Source organism: Anas acuta, chromosome W (assembly GCF_963932015.1).
Source record: "Anas acuta chromosome W, bAnaAcu1.1, whole genome shotgun sequence".
Lineage (NCBI taxonomy): Eukaryota > Metazoa > Chordata > Aves > Anseriformes > Anatidae > Anas > Anas acuta.
In genome coordinates, this window is record NC_089016.1 from 4,848,025 (window position 1) to 4,874,831 (window position 26,807).

Sequence of the window (26,807 nt, forward strand, 5' to 3'; positions counted from 1 at the left end):
AGGGGACATATTCCCAGACTGGAGCAAGATGCTGGGATCTGCCACAGCCACTCAAAGTCACCTGCTCTAGAATCTTTCAGTCTGAGTTTGTCACACATGACCCAGCATGAGTTTCTCAGGGTCCCAACAGTCATTTTAATTGCGGGTGTTGTGGTTTGACCCGTCTGGCAGCTAAGCTCCACAGAACCATTCGCTCACTCACCCCCCGCTGTCTCTGGGATGGGGGAGAGAAGCAGAAAGAAATGAAAGCATGTGGGTTGAGATAAAGACAGTTTATTAGGACAGAAAATGGACCTATTCTAACAGATCCAAACCCTTCTTGTGCTGGGAGCTGCAGTCCTGGAAACAGCACACCAAGTTGGGCCTCACCTGGGCAGAGCAGAGCGGGGACCATCACTTCCCTTGACCTGCTGGCCACTCATCTGTTGATGCAGCCCAGGATGCAGTTGGCCTTCTGGGCTGCAAGAGCTCACTGCTAGCTCATGTTGGGCCTTGCATACACCCGAACCCCCAAGTCCCTCTCTGCAGGCCTGCTCTCAGTGAGTTCTTCTCCTAGTCTGTACTCACATCCAGGATTTCCTGGGCCCAGTTGCAGCACCTTGTTCTTGGACTCGTTGAACCTCATTAAGTTCATGTGGGCCTACTTCTCAAGCCTGTCCAGGTCCCTTTGGATGGTGTCTCTTCCTGCTATTGTATCAACCACACCACTCAGCTTAGTGTCATCAGCAAACTTGCTGAGGGTGCACTCAATCCCACTGTCTATGTTATTGATAAAGGTATTAAACAATATCAGTCCCAGGACAGACCCCTAAGGAATAACACTCATCACCAGCCTCTACTTGGACATACAGCCTTCAAGCACTACTCTCCCAGTGCGACCTCCAAGCCAACACCTTATCCACTGAATGGTCCAGCCATCAAATCCATACCTCTCCGACTTGGAGATCAGGATGTCATGTAGAACTGTTTTAAGAGCCTTAAAGAGGTCCAGGTAGATGACATTGGTCAGTCTTCCCTTGTCAACTGATACTGTCACTCCATTGTAGGCCACCAGATTGCTCAGGCACCATTTGCCCTTGGTGAAGCCATGCTGGCTGTCCCAGATCACCTCCTTGTCCTGCATGTGCCTTAACATTGCCTCCAAGAGGACCCATTGCATGATCTTGCCAGGCACAGAGGTGAGGCTTACCCTTCTGTAGTTCCCCCAGTCTTCCTTTCTAGCCTAATTAAGAGTGATGTTTCCCTCTTTCCTTTTCCCAGTCACCAGGGACTTTGCCTTACTGCCACGACTTTTCAAATATGATGGAGAGTGGCTTGGCAACTACATCAGCCAATTCCCTCAGGACCCTCAGATGCATGTCAGCAGGCCCTGTAGATTTGTACTTGTTTAGTTACATCAGGTGGTCTCAAACCTCCTCTTCACTTACAGTGTGTGCAACTTTGCTCCCCCGGCCTCCATCTAGAGGTTAAGAGAACAAAAGACTTTGAAAGCCTGACTGGCAGTGAAGACTGAGGCAAAGAAATTGTTGAGTACCTTAGCCTTCTCCATGTTTGTTATTAGCAGTTCACCATTCTCATCCATCAGAGGAGATACTCTCTCCTTGTCCTTTCTTTCCAGAGCAAAGTACCTATAGAAGCCCTTCTTGTTATTCTTTGCATCCCTCACCAAGCTCGGTTCCATCCGTGCTTTGGCTTTCCTTATGCCATCCCTGCACATCTGGACTGCATCCCTGTACTCTTCCCAGGCACTGGAATAGGCTGTCCAGGGAAATGGTTGAGTCACCATCCCTGGATGTATTTAAAAGATGTTTAGATGTAGAGCTTAGTGATATGGTTTAGTGGAAGATTTGTTAGTGTTAGGTCAGAGGTTGGACTCGATGATCTTGAGGTCTCTTCGAACCTAGAAATTCTGTGATTCTGTGATTCTGTGAAGTGAGAGAAATCCCAAAGTGTGCAGGAACAGAAAAACCATACTTACCTATAAAAATGAAAACAAGCAAAACACAGGTCTGACATCAGATATGCTGGGAGTCATTTATGGAAAGAGGCCATAATTTTATAACTATTGAAAAAACTCCAGGAAATCACTTTCTTCACAGAATTCAAGAGCTCCTCGTTCCTCAAGCTGTAGATGAGGGGGTTCAGCACTGGAGGTACCACCGAGTACAGAACAGCCACCACCAGGTCCAGGGATGGGAAGGAGATGGAGGGGAGCTTCAGGTAAGAAAAAGCTCCAGTGCTGACAAACAGGCAGACCACGGCCAGGTGAGGAAGGCATGTAGAAAAGGCTTTGTGCTGTCCCTGCTCAGAGGGCATCCTCAGCACGGCCCTGATGATCTGTACATAGGAGAGCACAATGAATACAAAACATCCAGAAGCAAAGCATGCACTAACCATGACAAGCCCAGCTTCCCTGAGGTAGGAGTGTGAGCAGGAGAGCTTAAGGATCTGGGGAATTTCACAGAAGAACTGGTCCACGGCATTGCCTTGGCAGAGGGGCAGGGAAAATGTGTTACCAGTTTGCAGCAGAGCATTGAGAATCCCACTGCCCCAGGCAGCTGCTGCCATCTGGGCACAAGCTCTGCTGCCTAGGAGGCTCCCGTAGTGCAAGGGCTTGCAGATGGCAACATAGCGGTCATAGGCCATGACAGTAAGAAGAGAATATTCTGCTGAAAACAAGAAGACAAACAGGAAGACCTGTGCAGCACATCCTGCATAGGAGATGGCCCTGGATCCCCAGAGGGCATTGGCCATGGCTTTGGGGACAGTGGTGGAGATGCAGCCCAGGTCGAGGAGGGCAAAGTTGAGGAGGAAGAAGTACATGGGAGTGTGGAGGCGTTGGTTGCAGGCTATGGCTGTAAGGATGAGGCCGTTGCCCAGGAGGGCAGCCAGGTAGATGCCCAGGAAGAGCGCGAAGTGCAGGAGCTGCAGCTCCCGTGTGTCTGTGAATGCCAGGAGGAACTCGGTGATGGAGCTACTGTTGGACATTTGATTCCCCTGGGAATGGGGACCTGTTGAAGAAGGAAAATGCAGTGACAGTTTTGGACAGACGTCTTTGAGTGAAACCTACTCAGTTTGTTGCAGAAACCTCTGAAACTTAGTGATACACTGTCTGCATTCCTTGTCACATCAGATGCACATTCATTAAAAGAGGGTGTTGTGGTTTAACCCTGCTGGCCACACAGCCATTTGCTCACCCTCCCCCTTCCCTCTCTGGGATGGGGTAGAGAATTAGAAAGAAATGAAAGCCTGTGAGTTGAGATAAAGGCAGTTTATTAGGACAGAAAAGAAAAGAAAATAATAATTATAGTGATTCTAGTACTACTACTGTTAATGTTTAGAAAACAAGTGATGCACAATGCAATTACTCACCACCTGCTGACTGATGCCCAGCCTATCCCCCAGCAGCCAGTCCCCCTACCCAGCCAGCCCCCCTATATTAATTGTTCAGCATGATGGTATGGAATACCCCTGTGGCCGGTTTGGGTCAGCTGTCCTGATTTTGTCCCCTCCCTGCTCCCGCTGCACTCCCAGACTGCCTGCTTGCAGGACAGCATGAGAAGCTGAAAAGTCCTTGGCTTAGTGGAAGAACTGCTCTGCAACAATTAAAAATTCAGTGTGATATCAACATTATTCTCATCCTAAATCCCAAACACAGCACCCTACCAGCTACTAGGAGGAAAATTAACTCTATCCTAGCTGAAACCACGACAGAGGGGAAATCCAAAGCACTTGGATTTCTTTCAACCTGAACACTAGCGAGTCCTGAGAGTCAGAAGTGTACCCTGGGCCTTAGTGCAGCATCAGAAGGTCTGGTCTCTCCATTGGTCTTCTTCCTACCTTTGCCCCATCCTTCCTCTCTAAGTGCTAGGATGACCACACTCAGAAGTTTCTCTGAAAAGGAACAGAACATAGCAGGGGGGGTCCAGATCCAAAGTGCAGCTCTCCAATCTCCTCTCTCTCTCCTTCTCAGCCCAGATGTGCAGAGACTAATGGGAGATGGCTCCTCACTCAGACAGCCAGACCAAGTTGCGCCCTTGTGGAGAATAGCTTGACTTGACACGATAAGGAGGCTGATGAGTTTCCTAAGGTGGAGAGCCTGCTTATTTCCCATGCCCTGTCAACTGCACTGCCCAGGTGACACAGATTAGAAAACAGGGAAATGGCAGAAGATGAGGTCTTCTGAAGAGATCGTTGGCATATTACCCACCGTCTTGCACTGCATTGTCTGTGGTCCCAGAAGTCAGATGGGTGATGGAACACCTCATTGCTATGCAGACACATCTGTGGCAGGATGTTCAGGGTCATTTTTGGAACTGCACCTGAAACCCCATCCCTAGAGAGCCTGAACACAATAGCAGGAGCAGCATGAACAGGTGGAGAAAATGTGGGGAAATATCACAGTGCTCACTCAGTGGAAGACAAAGAGGCAGAGAACCCCCCCAGAAAGCCTCACCCAGTTGTGAACAGACCCCAGGGATGCTGAGCAGTCACTGGCAACTCCTCTGTCATGCAATAGGAAAGGGGAGCATGCCCACCGAGAGGCACCTCTCCTCTTCTGGGGCTCTGGTTGCAGACATGGCAGCTCATGCCCTGGACACCATGATCAGCCCCACATGATCCAGCAGTGATTGCCTGCAGCCCAGAAGGCTAACTCCATCCTGGGCTGCATCAACAGAGGAGTGGCCAACAGGTCGAGGGAGGTGATGGTCCCCCTCTGCTCTGCCCAGGTGAGGCCCAACTTGGAGTACTGTCTCCAGGTCTGCAGTTCCCAGCACAAGAAGAATGTGGAGCTGTTAGAGTGGGTCCAGAGGAGGGCCACAAAGATGATCAAGGGGCTGGAGCACCTCTCCTATGAAGAAAGGCTGAGAGTGCTGGGGATGTTTGGCCTGAAGAAGAGAAGGCTTCGGAGTGACCTCATTGCCACCTTTCAGTATTTGAAGGGGACGTATAAAAAAGATGGAGAAGGACTCTTTACTTGGGTAGATAATGATAGGACGAGGGGGAGTGGTTTTAAACTAAAAGAGGGCAGATTCAGATTAGAGATTAGGAGGCAATTCTTCACTCAGAGTGTGGTGAGGCACTGGAACAGGTTGCCAGGAGAAGTTGTGGGTGCCCCAACCCTGGAAGTTTACAAGGCCAGGTTTTGAGCAGCCTGGTCTAGTGGAAAGTGCCCTTGCCTATGGCAGGGGATTGGGAACTCAATGATCTTTAAAGTAACTTCCTACACAAACCGTTCTATGATAGGATTCATTCTATGATCTTCATGGCAGAAGTAGTTTTGGCTGGGAGAGGGGACGAGGGAACTTACATAGAAGAAGGTATCTGCATTGCAGCAACTGAGAGAAGGATGCCCAAATCTACCCTGTACAGCACCTCCCTCCTTCCCTGACATATCTTCAGTGCCTGGAGCTGTTTAATCCTGCAGCTGTTTCTCAGACTTCTCCCATCTGTGTATCTCTGAGCACTCAGATCTGCCCTGCAGAAACCTCTGAGCAGCATGGCACGTGATGGGACAATAAACAGTTGATAGTCCAGAAAAGCAGATCAGAAGAAAAGATTCAGTGGCCAGAAACATGATGGTGGTGCAGACTTAGCCTACAGAGATGATGACAAGCCATTATCAGGTTTCTGTCTGAACTGGGAAAGAGCTGTCAGCCTCTTGCCCAAACTGAACTTTTTCTCTTCCCTTAATGTATCCTCCCAGCTTCCTCAGCAAATGGAAACAGAAAAGAGAGAGTCAAGAAAGCTCTATGTCTTTAAAATATTTGTTGCCTTGACAATGCTAATGAAAAACCTGTGGGAAATACCCTGTAGATGTGCTGTGTTGCTGTGAGCAGGCTGCCCCAGGCAGCAGCCTCTCGCCAGCAGCAGGACCCTGCCCTGCCAGGGGGGCTCCTTCAACCCACAGCTTCACCCCGCAGCGCCCTGGGCAGCTCCCCGGGCAGGCTGAGTGCTGAGCCTGGCAGGCGGCAGAGGCCCTGCCCCGGCACACAGCCCCTGGGGCACAGCAGGGACCCTGCTCTGCACCACAGCCCTGGACACCCCTGCCTGCAGCCCTGGCTTCACAGCCTGCAGCCATCCTGAGACAAGGGAACCCTCCGGACCTGGACACTGACCCTGCAGTAGGGAACCCCTGGGCTGGAGCCTGTGCTTATCCACACTAAAGAAATACCAAGTGCATCTGGTCTGATCTTCTAAGGGAAGTTCTCAGTCTTGAAACCTTCCCCGACATTCCTGTGCAATACACTGCAGAAAGACACTTACCGTGTTATATGCTAGGAAGATTTCTCCTCCACTGAGCTCTTAGTATTCTCATATTCCAAACAGCCCGTAACCTCTCTTTCCCTTCTCCCCCCTCCCAGTGCCAGCTGCAGGCAGTGCCCCAGCCCTGCTGCGCTGTGCAGAGGAGCTGCTCCTGGGCAGAGCTGTCTCTGTGCAGCGCTGCCTGCTTGCCAGGAGCTCCCCTTGGGCCCAGGAGCCCGGCCCAGCTCAGCAGCAGAGGCCCAGCCCAAGGCCTCCCTTGCTCTGCCCCCCACCAGGCTCCCTGCACATGGCCCTGGGGCTGCAGGGGAACCTGCTGGGAAACAGCCTGAAGGAATCCCTGCGCTTCCCTTCCTCCCCTGGGCAGACACACTTCTTGACAGCAGGATCATTTCTCCTAGCAGAAAACCAATTAAGTGTAACAATCACATCTTCTTGTCCCAGTATCAGTGTGGACATGATAGCATGGTGTCCTGGTTTCAGTTAGCACAGAATTAATTTTCTTCCTAGTAGCTGGTGGAATGCTGTGTTTTGGCTTAGGATGAGAAGAGTGCTGATAACACCCCGATGCTTTAATTGTTGCAGAGCAGTGCTTATACTAAGCCAAGGACATCTCAGCCTTTTGCTCTGTCCTGCCAACGGGCAGGCTGGGGGTGCAGTAAGAGCTGGGAGGGGACAGACCCAGGACAGGTGACCCAAACTAGCCAAAGGGGTATTCCATACCATCTGACGTCATGCTAAACAATATATAGGGGTGGCTAGCCGGGGGGAGGGGGCCGGACTGCTCGGGGTTAGGCTGGGCATTGGTCAGCGGGTGGTGAGCAATTGCATTGTGCATCACTTGTTTGTACATACTATTATTACTTTCGTATTATCACCATTGTATCATTATTATTATTATTGTTATTATTATTTTTGTTATTATTATTTTCCTGTCTTATTAAACTGTCTTTATCTCAACTCACGGGCTTCACTTTCCATTTCTCTCCCCTGTCCCAGAGAGGGAGGGGGGAGGGTGAGCGAACGGCTGCGTGGTGTTTAGCTGCCGGCCGGGTTAAACCACGACAGTCTTTTTGGCGCCCAACGTGGGGCCCGAAAGGTTGAGATAACGGCAGATCTGATCAGAGTGTGTTAAACTAAAATTGGTGTAAGGATTAGACCTGCTTAATAGTCACTTGTCATGATGCTGATTGCTTTAATCTCAACTCTGCTGCGCCTGTTTTCCAAATTGAGTATTATAGTACATTATTTTCCGTATTTGCTCTCTGTCGTGTTGTTTATCCTCTCCGGGCCCTGGTTTCAGATCATTATGGTACTGAGTGTTGTAGCAATGGCTTATGAGACGATGAAATATGTGGTCATGACTCTAACTTGTTATTTGTATTCAGTAACATCGTCGACTCTGTACTTTGGAAACTGTATCTTGGAAACTATTAGCAATTATACCTATTGTTTTTTTCCATTAGGGAGTCAATCTGTGGAGGGGAAAGGGGAGGATATTTTTCCTTACTTGCTTACTCTCCCTTTCTCCTTCACCACCCCTGTATCCTCCTGGGTCACTCTGCCTTCCTCCTTCACCACCCTCTTATCCCCTGAGCTTGTCACAATAGCTCTCCAAGATATTGAATATTTCTGGAATACTCAGAATACCATAGTCTTGTTGTTCTGCCTCATGAATGCACTTCAGATTCTGCTTATAGTTAAACAACTACTTATGAAGCTCATCCGGAGATCTGCCCGGAGGCAGGATAGTTGTGGGTGGCAGGGAGTATGGGTGGATATGGGCAGGCATCTAGAGCAGTTGGCACCCCCAGTGTGTTGGAAATTCACCCCTGAGCAATGGCAAAATCCTCAAAAACTGGCAGAATGCTTGAAAAAAAGGTGTCATGATTCTGGCAGTTCTAAAGTAACACAAATCATTGTAACGTGCTGGGGCCTGGCTCATGCCTATCGAGCTGCCATTGATACTGCTATCAACTTAGTGACAGACCCTGAGGCCACTCCAAGCCCTGTGACAGATCCAACGGCCACTGTGACCCCTACGGTGGACTCGGCAGCCGCTCCAGATCCGGTTCCTGCAGCCGCTCCAGATCCGGTTCCTGCAGCCGCTCCAGTCCCAGCTCCTGCAGCCGCTCCAGTCCCAGCTCCTGCAGCCGCTCCAGTCCCAGCTCCTGCAGCCGCTCCAGCTCCAGCTCCTGCAGCCGCTCCAGTCCCAGCTCCTGCAGCCGCTCCAGTCCCAGCTCCTGCAGCCGCTCCAGTTACAGCTCCTGCAGCCGCTCCAGCTCCAGCTCCTGCAGCCGCTCCAGTCCCAGCTCCTGCAGCCTCTCCAGTTACAGCTCCTGCAGCCGCTCCAGCTCCAGCTCCTGCAGCCGCTCCAGTCCCAGTTCCTGCAGTCGCTCCAGTTCCAGCTCCGGCCGCTACTTCAGTCCCAGTTCCTGCAACTGCTCCAGTCCCAGCTCCTGAAGCTGCTCCAGCTCCAGCTCCTGAAGCCGCTCCAGCTCCAGCTCCTACTGCTGCTCCAGTCCCAGCTCCTGCAACTGCTCCAGCTCCTGCAGCCGCTCCAGCTCCTGTGGCCGTGTCAGAGAAACGAGCTGTAGCAGTGCAAGTTGACCCTGCAGAGGGTATTCCAATCCCTGTAACGGGGTCAGAGAAACGAGCTGTAGCAGTGCAAGTTGACCCTGCAGAGGGCATTCCAACCCCTGTGGCAGACCCTGTAACAAAGTCAGAGAAACGAGCAGTAGCAGTGCAAGCTGCCCCTGTAGAGAAGGTGAAAATATGGTATAGAAATTCAAGTCGTTTAGAACGCAGAGAGTCTTCTGCCAATCCAGGTAAGGCTTCTGCCAAAACTAAGTATAGAGATGACGAAGATGATGACGACGCTGGGCCATCAAGGATTCAGGAGGAGGAAGATGAGGATGCCGAAAAAGCAACAGTAACTACCCGAAGCCTAAACGAGCGCGAGCTACGAGATGTGCGAAAAGATTTTGGTCGCTGTATAGGTGAGCAGCTTGTCACCTGGCTGCTCCGGTGCTGGGACTCTGGAGCCAATTGTGTGGAATTAGACGGCAGGGAAGCCAGACGGTTGGGATCCCTTGCTCGAGACGCCGGCATTGACAAAGCAATTGCAGATGGAGCACAATCTAACAGCCTCTGGAGGCGTCTCCTCTCAGCTGTGAGGGAAAGGTATCCCTTCAAGGAAGATATTTTATGTCTACCAGGCAAGTGGACCACTATGGAGAAGGGAATCCAGTACCTGAGGGAATTAGCCGTACGGGAAGTGATTTATGAGGATCCAGACCTCAGACAAACATCCAAAGATCCAGATGAAGTCAAGTGTACACGACCCATGTGGCGGAAGTTTGTACGGAGTGCACCATCATCATATGCCAGCTCATTGGCAATAATGGCCTGGAAAGAGGATGAGGAACCCACAGTGGATGAAGCGGCTAAACAACTCCGGCAGTACGAAGAAAGTCTCTCCTCTTCCTTACAGGCCTGCGTCTCAGCTGTGGAGAAACTTTCTGAAAAGGTTCACCAACTTGAAGAGAATCTATTGTCCTCCCCACCTGAACCAACCAGTGCCCACCGACCAAAAGAGTACACTTGGGAGAAACTTTCTGAAAAGGTTCACCAACTTGAAGAGAGATTATTCTCCTCCGCACCTGTACAAAGCAGTGTCTCAGCTGTCAGGGGTAGGCGTTCACCCACACAAGGAAGACGATATGGTGGGTACTCACCCCGTGCCACCCTGTGGTTTTACTTACGAGACCATGGAGAGGACATGAGAAAATGGGATGGAAAATCTACCGCGACCCTAGAGGCACGGGTACGTGAGTTGCAAAAGAAAACAATCAGGAAAAAAGGATTCTCCGAAAAGTTTGCTGCTCCAACTTCCAGCAGACAATCCTTCAAACACAGAAACGAAGAAGATTCTGACCAGGATTAGGGGGGCCCTGCCTCCAGCCAGGGGGAGGAAAGGGACAATCGAGTTTATTGGACTGTGTGGATTCGATCGCCTGGCACATCACGCGCACAGAAGTATAAGGCTTTAGTAGACACCGGTGCACAATGTACTATAATGCCATCGAGCTATAAAGGACCAGAGCCCATCTATATTTGTGGAGTGACAGGAGGATCTCAGCAGTTGACTGTATTGGAGGCTGAAGTGAGTCTGACTGGGAATGAGTGGGAAAAGCACCGTATTGTGACTGGCCCGGATGCTCCATGTATCCTTGGCATAGACTATCTTAGAAGAGGATATTGCAAGGACCCAAAAGGGTTCCGGTGGGCTTTTGGTATAGCTGCCTTAGAGACAGAGGGCATTAAACAATTATCTACCTTGCCTGGTCTCTCAGAGGACCCCTCTGTTGTGGGGTTGCTGAGGGTCGAAGAACAGCAAGTGCCAATCGCCACCACAACTGTGCACCGGCGGCAATATCGCACTAACCGAGACTCCCTGATTCCCATCCATAAGCTAATTCGTCAATTGGAGAGCCAAGGAGTGATCAGCAAGACCCATTCACCTTTCAATAGCCCCATATGGCCAGTGCGAAAGTCTAATGGCGAGTGGAGACTAACAGTGGACTATCGTGGCCTGAACGAAGTCACGCCACCACTGAGTGCTGCAGTGCCGGACATGCTGGAACTTCAGTATGAACTTGAATCGAGGGCAGCCAAGTGATACGCCACAATTGATATCGCTAATGCATTTTTCTCCATCCCTCTAGCAGCAGCATGCAGGCCGCAGTTTGCTTTCACTTGGAGGGGCATCCAATACACCTGGAATCGGCTGCCCCAGGGGTGGAAACACAGCCCTACCATTTGCCATGGGCTGATCCAGTCTGCGCTAGAGCAGGGGGAAGCTCCTGAACACCTGCAGTACATCGATGACATTATTGTGTGGGGTGACACAGCAGAGGAAGTTTTCGAGAAAGGGAAGAAAATAGTCCAAATCCTTCTGAAAGCCGGTTTTGCCATAAAACAGAATAAAGTCAAAGGACCTGCACGAGAGATCCAGTTTTTAGGAATAAAATGGCAAGATGGACGTCGTCAAATCCCAATGGATGTGATCAACAAAATAACAGCTATGTCTCCACCAACTAACAAAAAAGAAACACAGACTTTCCTAGGTGTTGTGGGGTTTTGGAGAATGCACATCCCAAATTACAGTCTGATTGTAAACCCGCTCTACCAAGTAACCCATAAGAAGAATGAGTTTGAATGGGGCTCTGAACAACGACAAGCCTTTGAACAAATCAAGCAGGAAATAGTCCATGCAGTAGCCCTTGGGCCAGTTCGAACAGGACCAGATGTAAAGAATGTGCTCTACACTGCAGCCGGGGAGAACGGCCCCACCTGGAGCCTCTGGCAGAAAGAACCTGGGGAAACTCGAGGTCGGCCCCTGGGGTTTTGGAGTCGGGGATACAGAGGATCTGAGGCCCGCTATACTCCAACTGAAAAGGAGATATTGGCAGCATATGAAGGAGTTCGATCTGCTTCGGAGGTGGTCGGTACTGAAACGCAGCTCCTCCTAGCACCCCGATTGCCAGTACTAGGCTGGATGTTCAAGGGAAGGGTCCCCTCTACGCATCATGCAACTAATGCTACATGGAGCAAGTGGGTTGCACTGATTACTCAGCGGGCTCGAATAGGAAACCCCAGTCGCCCAGGAATATTGGAAGTGATCATGGACTGGCCAGAAGGCAAATACTTTGGGATATCATCAGAGGAGGAGGTGGGTCGTGCTGAAGAAGCCCCACTGTACAACCAGTTGCCAGAGAATGAAAAGAAATATGCCCTGTTCACTGATGGGTCCTGTCGTATTGTGGGGAAGCATCGGAGATGGAAGGCTGCTGTCTGGAGTCCTACGTGACGAGTTGCAGAAGCTGCTGAGGGAGAAGGTGAATCGAGTCAGTTTGCAGAAGTGAAAGCCATTCAGCTGGCTTTAGACATTGCTGAACGAGAAAAATGGCCAGTTCTCTATCTCTACACCGATTCATGGATGGTAGCAAATGCTCTGTGGGGATGGTTACAGCAATGGAAGCAAAACAACTGGCAGCGTAGGGGCAAACCCATCTGGGCTGCTGCATTGTGGCAAGATATTGCTGCTCGGGTAGAGAACCTGGCTGTGAAAGTACTCCACGTAGATGCTCATGTGCCCAAGAATCGGGCTACTGAAGAACATCAAAACAACCAGCAGGTGGATCAGGCTGCTAAGATTGAAGTAGCTCAGGTGGACTTGGATTGGCAGCATAAAGGTGAATTATTTATAGCCCGATGGGCCCATGACACCTCAGGCCATCAAGGTAGAGACGCAACATACAGATGGGCTCGTGATCGAGGGGTGGACTTGACCATGGACGCTATAGCACAGGTTATTCATGACTGTGAAACATGTGCTGCAATCAAGCAAGCCAAACGGTCAAAGCCTCTTTGGTATGGAGGACGATGGCTGAAATATAAATATGGAGAGGCCTGGCAGATTGATTACATCACACTCCCTCAAACTCGCAATGGCAAGCGCCACGTACTTACAATGGTGGAAGCAACCACCGGATGGCTGGAAACATATCCTGTGCCTCATGCCACCGCCCGGAACACCATCCTGGGCCTTGAAAAGCAAGTCCTATGGCGACATGGCACCCCAGAAAGAATAGAATCAGACAATGGGACTCACTTCCGAAACAACCTTATAGACACTTGGGCCAAAGAACATGGTATTGAATGGGTGTATCACATCCCCTATCATGCACCAGCCTCCGGGAAAGTTGAACGATACAATGGCCTGTTAAAGACTACCTTGAAAGCAATGGGCGCTGGGACGTTCAAAAACTGGGATACGCATTTGGCAAAGGCCACCTGGTTAGTCAATACTAGGGGATCTACCAACCGAGCTGGACCTGCCCAATCAAACCTGTTACGTACTGTAGATGGGGATAAAGTTCCTGTAGTGCATGTAAAAAATATGCTGGGTAAAACAGTCTGGGCTACTCCTGCCTCAGGAAAAGGCAAACCTATTCGTGGAATTGTTTTCGCTCAGGGACCTGGATACACTTGGTGGGTGATGCAAAAGAACGGAGAGGTCCGGTGTGTACCTCAAGGAGATTTAATACTGGGTGAGAATAGCCCATGAACTGAATTGTACCATATTAAATAGTATATTATACTGTATGTTATCACTACCATGATTACGATAGGTGACTAATTAGAATGTATGGAAAAGAGTGTAACCTGAGCATGACATAAATGGTATGGAATAAGGGGTGGATAGATGTCCTGGTTTCAGTTAGCACAGAATTAATTTTCTTCCTAGTAGCTGGTGGAATGCTGTGTTTTGGCTTAGGATGAGAAGAGTGCTGATAACACCCCGATGCTTTAATTGTTGCAGAGCAGTGCTTATGCTAAGCCAAGGACATCTCAGCCTTTTGCTCTGTCCTGCCAACGGGCAGGCTGGGGGTGCAGTAAGAGCTGGGAGGGGACAGACCCAGGACAGGTGACCCAAACTAGCCAAAGGGGTATTCCATACCATCTGACGTCATGCTAAATAATATATAGGGGTGGCTAGCCGGGGGGAGGGGGCCGGACTGCTCGGGGTTAGGCTGGGCATCGGTGAGCGAGTGGTGAGCAATTGCATTGTGCATCACTTGTTTGTACATACTATTATTACTTTCCTATTATCATCATTGTATTATTATTGTTATTGTTTTATTATTATTTTGTTATTATTATTTTCCTGTCTTATTAAACTGTCTTTATCTCAACTCACGGGCTTCACTTTCCATTTCTCTCCCCCGTCCCAGAGAGGGAGGGGGGAGAGTGAGCGAACGGCTGCGTGGTGTTTAGCTGCCAGCCGGGTTAAACCACGACACTCCTACTCCTAGAGGGAAGGAGGAAGAAGATGAGGCAGGCTCCTCCCAAGTAAAGCCATGAGAGAAATGTGTGGACGAAGACAGAGATAACATAAAAGCAGCAGTAAGCATCTGATCACTATTCCTTGGGGAGCTGTGAGATGTGTGATTAGATTTCAGCCATCATCTAGGCCAGCACATTGTCACCTGGCTGCTCTGATACGTGGATAACAGGGCCGGTAGCCTGGACTTAGAGGGCAGGGAAGCCAAGCAGCTGGGATCCCTCTCCAGGGAAGGGGGCATTGACAAACAAATTGCAAAGGGGGCATAAATCCTCCCTCTCTTGAGGTAACTCCTGTCAGGTGTAAAGGAAAGGTATCCCTTCAAGGAAGATGTTGTATGTCACCCAGGCAAATGGACAACCAGGGAGAGAGGCAGCCCGTATCTGATGGAATTGGCCATGCTGGAGGTGATTTATGGTGATTTATGCACATTCAACAGTTTTCTACCTTGCCCGGTGCCTCACAGGATCCTTCAGTTGTGGGGTTGCTGAGGGTCGACGTGCCAGTAGCTACCCAAATGATGCACCAGTGGCATTATGGCACCACCCAAGATTCCCTGATTCCCATATATATGCAGATTCATCAATAGCAGAGCCAAGGACTGATCAGCAAAATTTGTTCACCTTTAATAATCCCATAGCATCAGTGCAAACATGTGATGGAGATCTGAGACTAACGGTGGAGTATTGTGTCTAGAATGAAGTCACACCAAATTCAACAGATCATCTATAGTCTTCTCTCCTTATAGTCTTAGCTCTAAGAGCATTTAAATGATCTCTTACAGCACCTGGATGCTGCTGTCTGATCCCTTCCTGGGATCATGAGCTAGTACCTCCAGGCCAGAACACTCTCCCTGTACCCTTGGATGCAGGCCCCTAGGTCCCATGGACTGTTAAGGGTGTAGTTTGCAAAGTAACCACGGATTTTATCCCCACCCACCACCTGTTGTACCCCTGCAGAGTCCTGCCTCCAGGCACGAAGGGCAGGGAGACCTGGCTGGTGAGAGCTGAGGCCCTGTGGAGATGACCGAGACACAACAGCCATTACAGCCAAGGGTCACGTAGAAGAGAAAGGAAAAAAGAGAACATTTAAAAGAGAACAGAATAGGTTTAGCTCTGCCTGTGACACATGACTCCTTTTGCTCTGCTGACAGCCTCTGCATGCTGCCCTGAACATAAGGAGTAGGGACAGGTTCAGTTGTCCTACATGTGGCATCTTCTGCCATTTCAGCTGGCCCAAGGAATGTCCCATCAGACCAAAGGATCAACCTCAAATTTCAGCAGGTATTTCCATCTGAACAGCTCCTGCCTGTCCTCCATCTCCACTAAGGAGCAATTGTGGCCCAGTAATTCACATTAAGTTGCCTATGTTGTGGATACCTGAACTGAGGCCTGAGGAATCCCAGCTCCTGTGGGTCTGTGGCAGGCATGGGAGGGAGCTGAGATCCCTTTCCAGCCCCAGGAATAGCAACCAGCATGAGATGCCTTGACTGACTGCTGAATTATTTCCTGAAGTGGGGATGAAGGAGATCAGTCCCTGACCATGACTTCATGTCCACACTGATACTGGGACAAGAAGATGTGATTGTCACACTTAATTGGTGTTCTCTAAGGAGAAATGACACTGGTGTGAAGAAGTGTATGTGCCATGTGAGGAAGGGAACCCAAGGGATCCCTTCAGGCTGTTTCCCAGCAGGTTTCCCTGCAGCCCCAGGGCCATGTGCAGGGCGCCTGGTGGGGGGCAGAGCAAGGGAGGCCTTGGGCTGGGCCTCTGCTGCTGAGCTGGGCCGGGCTCCTGGGCCCAAGGGGAGCTCCTGGCAAGCGGGCAGCGCTGCAGAGAGACAGCTCTGCCCAGGAGCAGCTCCTCTGCACAGCGCAGCAGGGCTGGGGGCACTGCCTGCAGAGACACAGTGCTTAAAGGCAGGCAGAAGTGGCAGCATGCCCAGAGCTCCCTGCGGGAGAAGACTTCCCAGCCCTGCACCCGGTAAGTCTCTGGCTGGAGGGCAATGCAGCCGCAGTTCGTGGAGGCAGGAGAAGCCGGGGGTGCAGGCAGGGGTGTCCAGGGCTGTGGTGCAGAGCAGGGTCCCTGCTGTGCCCCAGGGGCTGTGTGCCGGGGCAGGGCCTCTGCCGCCTGCCAGGCTCAGCACTCAGCCTGCCCGGGGAGCTGCCCAGGGCGCTGTGGGGAGAAGCTGCAGGTGGAAGGAGCCCTTCCACTAGGGCAGGGTCCTGCTGCTGGTGGGAGGCTGCTGCCTGGGGTGGACTACTCTCAGACACACAGCACACCCAAAGGGTATTTCCCCTTTTATTTATTTATTTATTCCATGAGGACAGTCAAGTCAGGAATTTTCTGCTTCTTTTTCCCTTTCCAGCACTTGCAGGATTGGGTGAGGTTGCAGAAAGAAATGGAAAAGGAACTGTCAAGTTCCAACACATCTCTAAGATTCCTGAACTGTTCCTTTGATGATCAGTGGGCTTGTAGAAGGCTTATAAATTGCCTACAGCCTCTCCTTTGTTTATGGCCAGCTTCATTGGCAACTTTGCTGTACCTGTCAGGGCTTTCTGACAGGCTGTTTTCTATCTGCAAAGATGGATATGCACCTAGGCAGTGCTCTGGGAACTGCTGGTTTCTGAAGGGCAAAGAGGTTGGCAGGAGGGCTCTGAACACAGATGGGAAAAGACCATGGGACATGGAAACATCCCCCAGTTATAAAATCTTCAGGCAGAAGAAATATGATTAGGGAATGAGAAGAAAGAAAAACCGGATTTGTAGTCAGAGGGAGAACTTCTCAGAAAAGTCTGTATTATTCCCTACATTGCAGCCCCCTTCCTCTGAGCAAGCCCTCTTGCCTCCTGTCCCACACTGGAAAGCCCCTGCAGTCACTGCTGTGTGTCCAGGGCATGAAGCACGTCCTCTGCAGCCACAGTTCCAGCAGAGCAGAGGTGCATCTCTCCAGCCACGTGCCCATTTCCCTCTGTGGTGCAGGGGGGCTGAGAACAGCAGCCTTGGGCTGTGGGCAGTGCATTCTGTGAGGCTGGGGAATGAGCTGACTTTCCCTTAATGAGACACCATCATTAGGACACTTGTCTGTCTCCCTGGGATGTCCTTCCAAGGTGTGTGCTGCCCTGCAGGATAGAAATCTTTTCTGTAGTATCTCTGTTATGTGAATGCACCAGGAAGAAGCAAAGAGATACTGCATGCAAGGACGTGCTGCTGGACTGGTGAAATGACTGATAGGTGTCCTTGGCAAGATGTGTGGTGCCAAGACCTTGCTTAGGTACCTTGAGAAAGGCTGCACATGGAGGGATTGGCAGTGAGCGCCTCTACTCTCAGCAGTCTGCCCTCTTTTCAGGGTGCCATAACTGTGATTGCCCTCCATTAACAAAAGCTGGAAGATCAGGGCCGTTGGGCACAAGCCCAGCCATCTCCCCTCACCCTGCTTTCAGCCAGAGTGAATCCCTTTAGCTCTCAGCTCTCGTAGCTATTCACTGTGAGTGCAGCAGAAATCCTCAGGACTTCTGACTTCAGAGGACATTCCTTGGGCATGATGAGGTTGTGTAGGAAAAAACAAAAAATCCTAGAAGTCCTTTCATCCCTCCACATTCTTTAGGCCTGTTAGGACACCAGCCCATATGCCCTTCTGCATTGATTTCATCTGACAAATTCTAAAAATATAACTTGGAGCCCCTGCCATGTTCTGATGTACCCACTGCAGAAGGACAAGGCTGCTTCTTCCTGAGCCAATAGGCGGAGGTCCCTGATCCTTAAGTATCATATTGAACATCATTAAATATCACTCATGTAGCTGAATGAAAAGTGAGGGAGTGTGGCAGGGAGAGGGTCAAGGAGAAATGAAGTAGATTTCAGACTGGGGAGCCAGTATTAACATGTCATTGTTTTTTCCATCTTGAAAGCTCCCCAGGCTCAGAGGCCTGAGATGTCCAACAGCAGCTCCATCACCAAGTTCCTCCTCCTGGCATTCGCAGACACACGGGAGCTGCAGCTCCTGCACTTCGTGCTCTTCCTGGGCATCTACCTGGCTGCCCTCCTGGGCAACGGCCTCATCCTCACCGCCATAGCCTGTGACCACCGCCTCCACACCCCCATGTACTTCTTCCTCCTCAACCTCGCCCTCGTTGACCTGGGCTGCATATCCACCACTGTCCCCAAAGCCATGGCCAATTCCCTTCATGATACCAGGGCAATTTCCTATGCAGGATGCGCTGCCCAAGTCTTCCTTTTCCCCTTTCTTATGTCAGCAGAGTATTTTCTTCTCACTGTCATGGCCTATGACCGCTACATTGCCATCTGCAAGCCCCTGCACTACGGAAGCCTCCTGGGCAGCAGAGCTTGTGCCCAGATGGCAGCAGCTGCCTGGGGCAGTGGCTTTCTCAATGCTGTCCTGCAAACTTCCAATACATTTTCATTGCCACTCTGCCAAGGCAATGCTGTGGACCAGTTCTTCTGTGAAATCCCCTCGATTCTCAAGCTCTCCTGCACAGAATCCTACATCAGGGAAATTGTACTTGTCATTGTTAGTGCCTTTTTTGGGTTTGGGTGTTTTGTTTTTATTGTACTGTCCTATGTGCAGATCTTCAGGGTCGTGCTGAGGATCCCCTCTGTGCAGGGACGGCACAAATCCTTTTCCACGTGCCTCCCTCACTTGGCCGTGGTCTCTCTTTTTCTCAGCACAGCCATGTTTTCCTACCTGAAGCCCCCCTCCATCTCCTCCCCATTCTTGAATGTGGTAGTGGCAGTTCTGTACTCAGTGATGCCCCCTGCACTGAACCCCCTCATCTACAGCATGAGGAACAAGGAGCTCAAGGGAGCTGTTATAAAAGTGATTTCATATATTGTTCATATCTGTACATGTTCCCAATTATGCTATCAGGAAAGTGTTATTCTGGATTGTTTTCAATAGTCGTAACGTTCCTCCTTCTCTCCCCAGTATTTGCCATTTGGTCCTTGAGTTTTTGTTGTTGTGTTTTTTTTTTTTTTTTTTCTCCCCTCATTATTAGTATATTTCTATTAATTGATTATTAATTAATAATTATCAATTATTAGTAGTATTTTTTTTCTTTATGCTTCTTCTGCTCCTACACCAGTATCTGTATTCCTTCCACTGCTACCAAGGAATGAACCTGTATTTTCTCACTTGAAGCCTATCAGTGTGTACTCTCCCATTGCATTTCTGTAAAAAAACAGATTTCCCCAGTTCACTGCCTGAAGGTTTGCCTCTTATTCGAAAGTGAGAGCAAGGAATTGCTCCCCAGAAGGGACTGTTTCTCTTTGCATTCATAAGCAAATAGTTCATGGTCATGTTTAATGGTCACAGTATTACATACTGAGGATTGTCATACATATGACATGCAGATGAGGAGAAGAACCTGTATCTGCCAGGAGAGCCCAGGAAAACCTCCACGGACAGTGTGAGCCTGTGGTGACCAGATTCCAGCAAAGTGAGAGATCAGACAAGGTAGTGGCAAAAAAGAAAGCACTGAATCCATGCATCTGTGTGGATAAAGTGAGTTCTAACCTGAAGTATTCCCAGGTAAACAAGGACTATGCAGCCCTAGAGGAGAGGGTGGGAGCACAGCAGGCACAGGGAAGGGAAACTGGCAGTGACTCATGTCATTGTTAGTGAAGTACCACCAGCGGTCACATCTAGAGTCACTGGCATTGCACCATCATCCCTTCAGTCTCCTGCCATATCCATAGGCCTTGGGGAGAGGGATTAACAGGTGGAACCTCCACTTGGCTGGCTTTGCTTCCCACCCAGACCAGCACTGCCATGCGGGATCACCCCATGGGCACCACAGCCCACTTTCAGGCTTTCCTGTTCAGGTGAAATTACCGATGTTTCATTTGGTACCCATTGCCTCATGTCCTGTCACTGAGCACCACAAAAAAGACTCGGGCTGCCTTATCTGATATCCTTTCATCAGGTCTTCACATAACATGGACAAGAACCCCCCAGACATTCTCCAGGCTGAACACTCCCAGCTCTCCCAGCCTCTCCTCATCTGACGATGCTTCAGTCTCTCAAGCATCTTTTTGGCATTTACTGGAAACATTGCACTACATCCAGGTCTTTCTTGCACAGGGCAGACCAGATCTGCACACTGCACCCTGGGTGTGGCCTCAGCAGGGCTGAGTAGAGAGGTAGGACCAATTCCCTCAATGTGCTGGCAAGGCTCATAATAATGAAGCCCAGGGTGCTGGAGGCCTTCTTTGATGTAATGACACATGGCTGGCTCCTGTTTATGTTGTTGACCACCAGAAAACCCAGGTCCTTCACTACCAAGCTGATTTCTAGCTGGTTGGCCCCAAGAATTGTCTTGGTGCTGGGTGTCCTTCCTGCTGGAACATTTCACTTCCTGCTGGAACATTTCACTGAATTTCACGTGGTTCCTCTCTGCCAGGTTCTCCAGCCTGCCACGGTTCCTCTAAAGAACAGCACAACCATCTTGTGTGTCAGCCGCTGCTCTCAGATCCATATTATTTGCAAATTTCCTGAGGGTGCACACTGTCCCATTGTACAGATGGTTAATGAAGGCACTAAACAAAGTTGGCCAAGTATTGCATCCTTGTAGGCTGCAGTCATGAGTGACCTCCAGCTGAATTGTTTCTATCTGGTCACAACCCTCTGAAACCAGACATTGAGCAAAGGTCCAGTCCACCTCATTTTCCATTTGTCCAGTCCATACCTCATCATCTTCTCTAGGAGGGTGTTAGGGGAGAGTGTCAGAAGCCTTACACAAGTTTAGACAACTTCTACTGCTTCCACAACTTCTACTGTGCCCTTAAACCACAAAATTCCATGATCTGAGGACATCTTTTAGTGGAAGTCTGCAGGTGGGTTAAACATGGTTTCCACTTCATAAATTCTCACTGACTCCACCCAGTCACATTCTTTGGAATTTGCCCAAGGATTCCCTAACAAGATCCTCCACAACTCAAAGTCAGGCTTCCTTGCTGCAGTCTTTTTTTGTTCTGATCTCAACGACTTGACATTCTAGAAGGAAGGGTTGGAAAAAGTGTGGCAAAAGGGGCACTGTGTGCCTCATCCGTCTAGATGTCCTCTGCTTCCAGGGCCCTACCTTCATTTAGCAGTGTGCCTGCATTTTCTCCAGCCTTCCTTTCACTGCTGATCTCCTTGTAGATGTCTTTCTTGTTGTTCTTCATGTCCTTAGCCAGATTCAATTCCTGGAGGGCTTTGGCTGTCCTAACATTATCTCTGTATGCTCATAAATTCAGCATTGATGCTCTCCAGAAACACATTTGTTGTGGTTTAACGTTGCCAGCAGCTAAACACCACACAGCCGTTCGCTCACCCTCCCCCCTCCCGCTCTGGGATGGGAGAGAGAAATGGGAAAGTGAAGCCTGTGAGTTGAGATAAAGACAGTTTATTAAGACAGGAAAATAATAATTACAATTGTAATAATAACAATAATAATAATAACAATAATGATGATTATACTAATAATAATAATAATGTGTACCAAACAAGTGATGCACAATGCAATTGCTCACCACTCGCTCACCGATGCCCAGCCTAACCCCGAGCAGTCCCGGCCTCCCCACCCCGGCTGGACACCCCTACATATTGTTTAGCATGATGTCAGATGGTATGGAATACTGGAATACCCCTTTGGCCAGTTTGGGTCACCTGTCCTGGGTCTGTCCCCTCCCAGCTGCACCCACAGCCTGCCCGCTGGCAGGACAGAGCAAGAAGCTGAAAAGTCCTTGGCTTAGTATAAGCACTGATCTGCAACAATTAAAACATCGTGTTATCAGCACTCTTCTCATCCTAAGCCAAAACATAGCACCCTACCAGCTACTAGGAGGAAAATTAACTCTTTCCTAACTGAAACCAGGACACCATTAAATGGCTTGTGCTCTGTTGTGTGGGTATTCTAGCAGAATTGGTGTCTTTCAGTTTCCCTCGTGAGGACCTTTGCCTGTAAACATGAGGCATTTTCCAGTTGTCTGAGGAAGGTCATGCCTTCTGCTGCTTTTTTTATTAGAGGACGTCTCTAGGTGACACCAACTACAAGGTCATGTGTATTGGTCTGCCTGCTAAATCCACACCCCTGAGCTCTCATCACCAACACCAGGGCAGAGCTCCTTGCATTGCTGCTGCTCTCACACAGTAATGTCTGCTCCCCCTCCATGCCTTACAAGCTTGTCCAACCCTGGCTGCACTCCTGTTGCTGGCTGCCACTCTGCTATCCAAGATGAGATCTCTGTAACCACACACAGACCTCTGGTTCCTTCTTCTCTTCTACATCCTGTACACATCAGTGCGCTGGCACTTCAGAGAGATGCCCAGGAATTCTGATTTCCCAAAAAGGATCACAAAATTATAGAATAATTGAGGTCTGAAAGGACAGGTTTGGAGACAGTATTGATCCATACAGTGACAGACCTCCAAATAGACTGTGAACCACAAGACTGTGAGCCCAGCTGTCTGGGCATGTTCCATTCCACCTCACTGGCTCCTCATTCTGCCCAGGCTTCATCAGCATCTCTGTCAGAATCTTATGGGAGATAAGTGGAAAGTGGAGAGTAATTTCTTTCCTCTGCACTTCCACCCAGCCTTTACTTGTTTTGTTTTCTTTTCCCTTTTCCCTTTTCCCCTCCCTTTTCTCCTTCCCCTTTTTTCCCTTTAGTTAAATTGTTAAATTAATTATAATCTTTCCTTAATAATTACTTTTCCCTTTAATTAAATTATCCATATCTCAACCTGTGAGTTGTTCTTTGCTTTACTTCTTTCCCTCCTCTTCTAAGGAGGGGGAGTGAGAGAGCGGGTGTGGTGGAGTTCAGCCACCCAGCATGGTAAAACCACCACACCCAGATGGATGGGAATGAGTGCTGCCAAAACTCCTTCCCCAGGGGTCTTTAGATATGCAGGATGCTTGGAAGGATTATGGAGCATTTCCAAAGGCACTAGGTATGTTCAGATATGCATGAGGATGATCGGAATCCCCCGTCGGTCTCCCTTGCCTGTGCCTGCTGCATCCCCATTGCCTCCACAGAGACTGCAGACACCTCCTTTACCTCAGATGCAGAGATATCACAAAGAGGCTATGAGAGAGTCAGCTCACACCCAGATACATACTTTATGTGGGCTCCAGGAGACAGAGAGCAGGTTGATGCCTCAGCAGAAGTGGAAGGAAACCAAACAGTTGTGAAGGAACAGGGTAACCACTTAAAACAAAAGCAACAGAAAAGAATGTATTAATGTATATTAATAAATCATACATATTATATGCATAAAAAAACAGTAACAGCAACTACAAACAAACAGGTCTGTCATGGGACAGACTGTGAGTCATTTGTGGAGAGAGAGAAAAAGTTTATCACTTCTGAAAAATGTCCATGAAATCACTTTCCTCAGGGCATCCTTCAGCTCCTGGTTCCTCATGCTGTAGATGAGGGGGTTCACTGCTGGAGGCATCACCAAGTACAGAACTGCCACCACTACATTCAAGGATGGGGAGGACAGGGAGGGCGGCTTCAGGTACGAAAAAATTCCTGTGCTAATAAACAGGGAGACCACGGCCAGGTGAGGGAGACATGTGGAAAAGGCTTTGTGCCTTCCGAGCTGAGATGGGATTCTTAGCACAGCCCTGAAGATCTGCACATAGGACATAACAATGAAAACAAAACACCCCAAAAAGAGAAAACCACTCAATATGAGGAGTGCAACTTCCCTGAGGTAGGAATTTGAGCAGGAGAGCTTGGAAATCTGGGGGATTTCACAGAAGAACTGGTCCAAAGCATTGCCTTGGCAAAGGGGAAGTGAAAATGTATTGGTAGTGTGCAACAGAGCATTGAGAACCCCACTGCCCCAGGCAGCTGCTGCCATCTGGGCACAAGCTCTGCTACTCAGGAGGGTCCCGTAGTCCAGGGGCTTGCAGATGGCAACGTAGCGGTCATAGGACATGACAGTGAGAAGAAAATATTCTGCTGACATGAGAAAGGGGAAAAGAAAGACCTGGGCAGCACATCCCGAGTAGGAAATGGTCCTGGTGTCCCAGAGGGAATTGGCCATGGCTTTGGGGACAGTGGTGGAGATACAGCCCAGGTCGAGGAGGGCGAGGTTGAGGAGGAAGAAGTACATGGGGGTGTGGAGGCGGTGGTCGCAGGCTACGGTGGTGAGGATGAGGCCGTTGCCCAGGAGGGCAGCCAGGTAGATGCCCAGGAAGAGTGCGAAGTGCAGGAGCTGCAGCTCCCGCGTGTCTGCGAATGGCAGCAGGAGGAGGAACTCGGTGATGGAGCTGCTGTTGGACATCTGGTGGTTCAGGGAATGGTGACCTGTCCAAGAAGAAAACAGAAGGAGATATTAAGGCAGACTTCAGAGGACTCATTCATGTTCACACTGGACTCATGGGGCTTCCTATATGTGAAGGGAGACGTTTTCAGTGGTTGGGTCCCTGAATAGCATGAGTGGCATTTGGTCCAGTGAGGGTTTTCCCTATTTAGCACCATGAGAGATGATGGCATATTGGCCATCAGCCTGTATATGGGAAGAAAGACAGATTCATCTCATCCTAGTTTACCCTCCTTCACAGATGATATCAGAACCAAAAGCAGGCTCATGAAGGCACAACTGGCCTAGTCATTTGCATACCTCTTTGTTTTGATAAGTTAGACTGTCTTCACATCAATTTCCCTTTATCACACCTTTTACCCAGGTACTGTATGTGTAATGGTATTTTAAAAGCTTGGAAGTACCCTTTCTGCCTTAGATGAAAGTAAAACTTCACTCTCTGCTCTCCAGAAGAGAAAGTGCAACAAAAGTGTCTTCTTCTGTACCTCTTTAGGATTTAGATTCCCCCGTAACATCAGAGAAATGGTAGAAATGCTCGGAGGCAAAATGTTCTGGTGTGGGGTGACTGCCCCCAGAGGTTGCTCTGAAAAAGAGCCCGGACTGTGCTGAGTGTGAATGCACAACTCCTCTCTTTCCCTGCCCAGCTATGGGGAGAGGGACAGGATGAGGCTCCTAATTCATGTGGCTGAAATAAGGGCTCTGAGAAATGCAAAAGGGCACAAAGAAACAGTGTCTTTCTTGGGGCCTGTTGTAGCTTTCCAGGGATTACCTCAAGCTGACATCTCCTCAGGAGAGTGACCTCATTGCCCAAACTGAAAGGACTGCATTGCACAGAACTTGAAAATTTCAAAGGGGACTTGGGCACCTGTGTCCAAGTAAAACACTTCCGGGGCAGGGGCAGTGCCATAACAGGAGCTTAACATCCCCCATCAGCACTGTTATTGCCAGAAAGTGCCACAGCGAGAACAGGAGCAGTGCACACAAATGGAGAAAGAAGGAAATGTACCGTCTTCCTCCTGCTGAGAGGAGACAGCCAGACACTCAAGAAAGCCTTCTCTTTCTGCAGCTGTTCACGCCACCCCCAGATAGCAAAGTCACAGGGTTGTAACTCCCAGACTCCCCACGGCCTTGAAGGCAGAGGCTCTGCTGGGGGGAGAGGAGAACGAGGTGGCTTACTCAGAGGACAGCATCTGCATGGGAGGGACAGACAGGGAGCAGCCACAGCCCACCCACCAAAGCATTTCTGTCACAAGATCCCTCTCCTTCTCTGCCAGTGTCTTTGCTGCCCGCAGCTGTCCCTTCCAGTAGCTGCTTCCCGCATCTCCTTCTTGTCATCACTCACAGACCCCAGCCCAGCCCCTGTTCGCACAGTTTTGCCCTGCAGATACCCCCTGGCAGCAGGGGAGTGATCAAAAGCATCTCCCTGCTTGCAGGTGCACAAGAGCAGCTCAGACAAACCCAGATGTGTCCAGCAAAGGTGATGCTGGTGCGGTCTTTAGGCAGCACAGTGCGTAATAGACCATTATGAGGTACCTGGCAAATCTACTGATTTCTCCTGATGAGGATCTTAGTGCTGTATTTACACCTGACAGTGCCAGCAGGGACCCTGCTCTGCACCACAGCCCTGGACACCCCTGCCTGCACCCCCAGCTTCACAGCCTGCAGCCAGCCCATGACGAGGGACCCCTTATGGCCTTCACGCTGACCCTGCAGCTAAGAAACACCTGCTCTGGAGCTTGTGCTTCTCCACATTGAAGAACCACCAAGTGCATCCTGCCTGAACTTCTATCGGAAGTTCTGGGTCTGGGAAATCTCCATGATACCTCTGTGCATTGCACGGTAGAAAGAGACTTACCCTGCTATGTGCCAGGAAGATTTCTCCTCTGAGCTCTCAACATTCTCATATTCCACACAGCCAGTAACCTCTATCTCCCTTCTCTCCCCTCAAAGTGCCAGCTGCAGGCAGTGCCCCCAGCCCTGCTGCGCTGTGCAGAGGAGCTGCTCCTGGGCAGAGCTGTCTCTCTGCAGCGCTGCCCGCTTGCCAGGAGCTCCCCTTGGGCCCAGGAGCCCGGCCCAGCTCAGCAGCAGAGGCCCAGCCCAAGGCCTCCCTTGCTCTGCCCCCCACCAGGCTCCCTGCACATGGCCCTGGGGCTGCAGGGCTCATGGCTCCTGGAAGGCAGCAGGGTCTCTCCTGGGGAACACACTTGGAAGCAGACAAAGCAAACACTGACTGACCCTCTCTAAACACTGTGATGACTGATTCCTGCAGCAGGAATTGCCCTACCTCTGTGCAGGGCTACA

At 50.0% G+C, this 26,807-nt stretch overlaps 3 protein-coding genes across 3 annotated transcripts; 1 reads left to right on the forward strand and 2 right to left on the reverse strand.

The window, feature by feature from the left end:
* Positions 1 to 2,031: 2,031 nt before the first annotated feature.
* On the reverse strand, positions 2,032 to 3,078 carry LOC137847450 (olfactory receptor 14J1-like). Its single transcript, XM_068665720.1, has one exon. It carries the CDS (start codon positions 2,986 to 2,988, stop codon positions 2,032 to 2,034), a length of 957 nt encoding a protein of 318 aa, XP_068521821.1. The 5' UTR covers positions 2,989 to 3,078.
* Positions 3,079 to 18,107: 15,029 nt separating this feature from the next.
* On the forward strand, positions 18,108 to 19,159 carry LOC137847400 (olfactory receptor 14C36-like). The gene has a single exon (XM_068665676.1). The coding sequence runs from the start codon at positions 18,108 to 18,110 to the stop codon at positions 19,089 to 19,091; it is 984 nt and encodes a 327-aa protein (XP_068521777.1). The 3' UTR covers positions 19,092 to 19,159.
* Positions 19,160 to 23,504: 4,345 nt separating this feature from the next.
* On the reverse strand, positions 23,505 to 24,467 carry LOC137847073 (olfactory receptor 14A16-like). The gene has a single exon (XM_068665330.1). It carries the CDS (start codon positions 24,465 to 24,467, stop codon positions 23,505 to 23,507), a length of 963 nt encoding a protein of 320 aa, XP_068521431.1.
* Between the last annotated feature and the right edge of the window lie 2,340 nt (positions 24,468 to 26,807).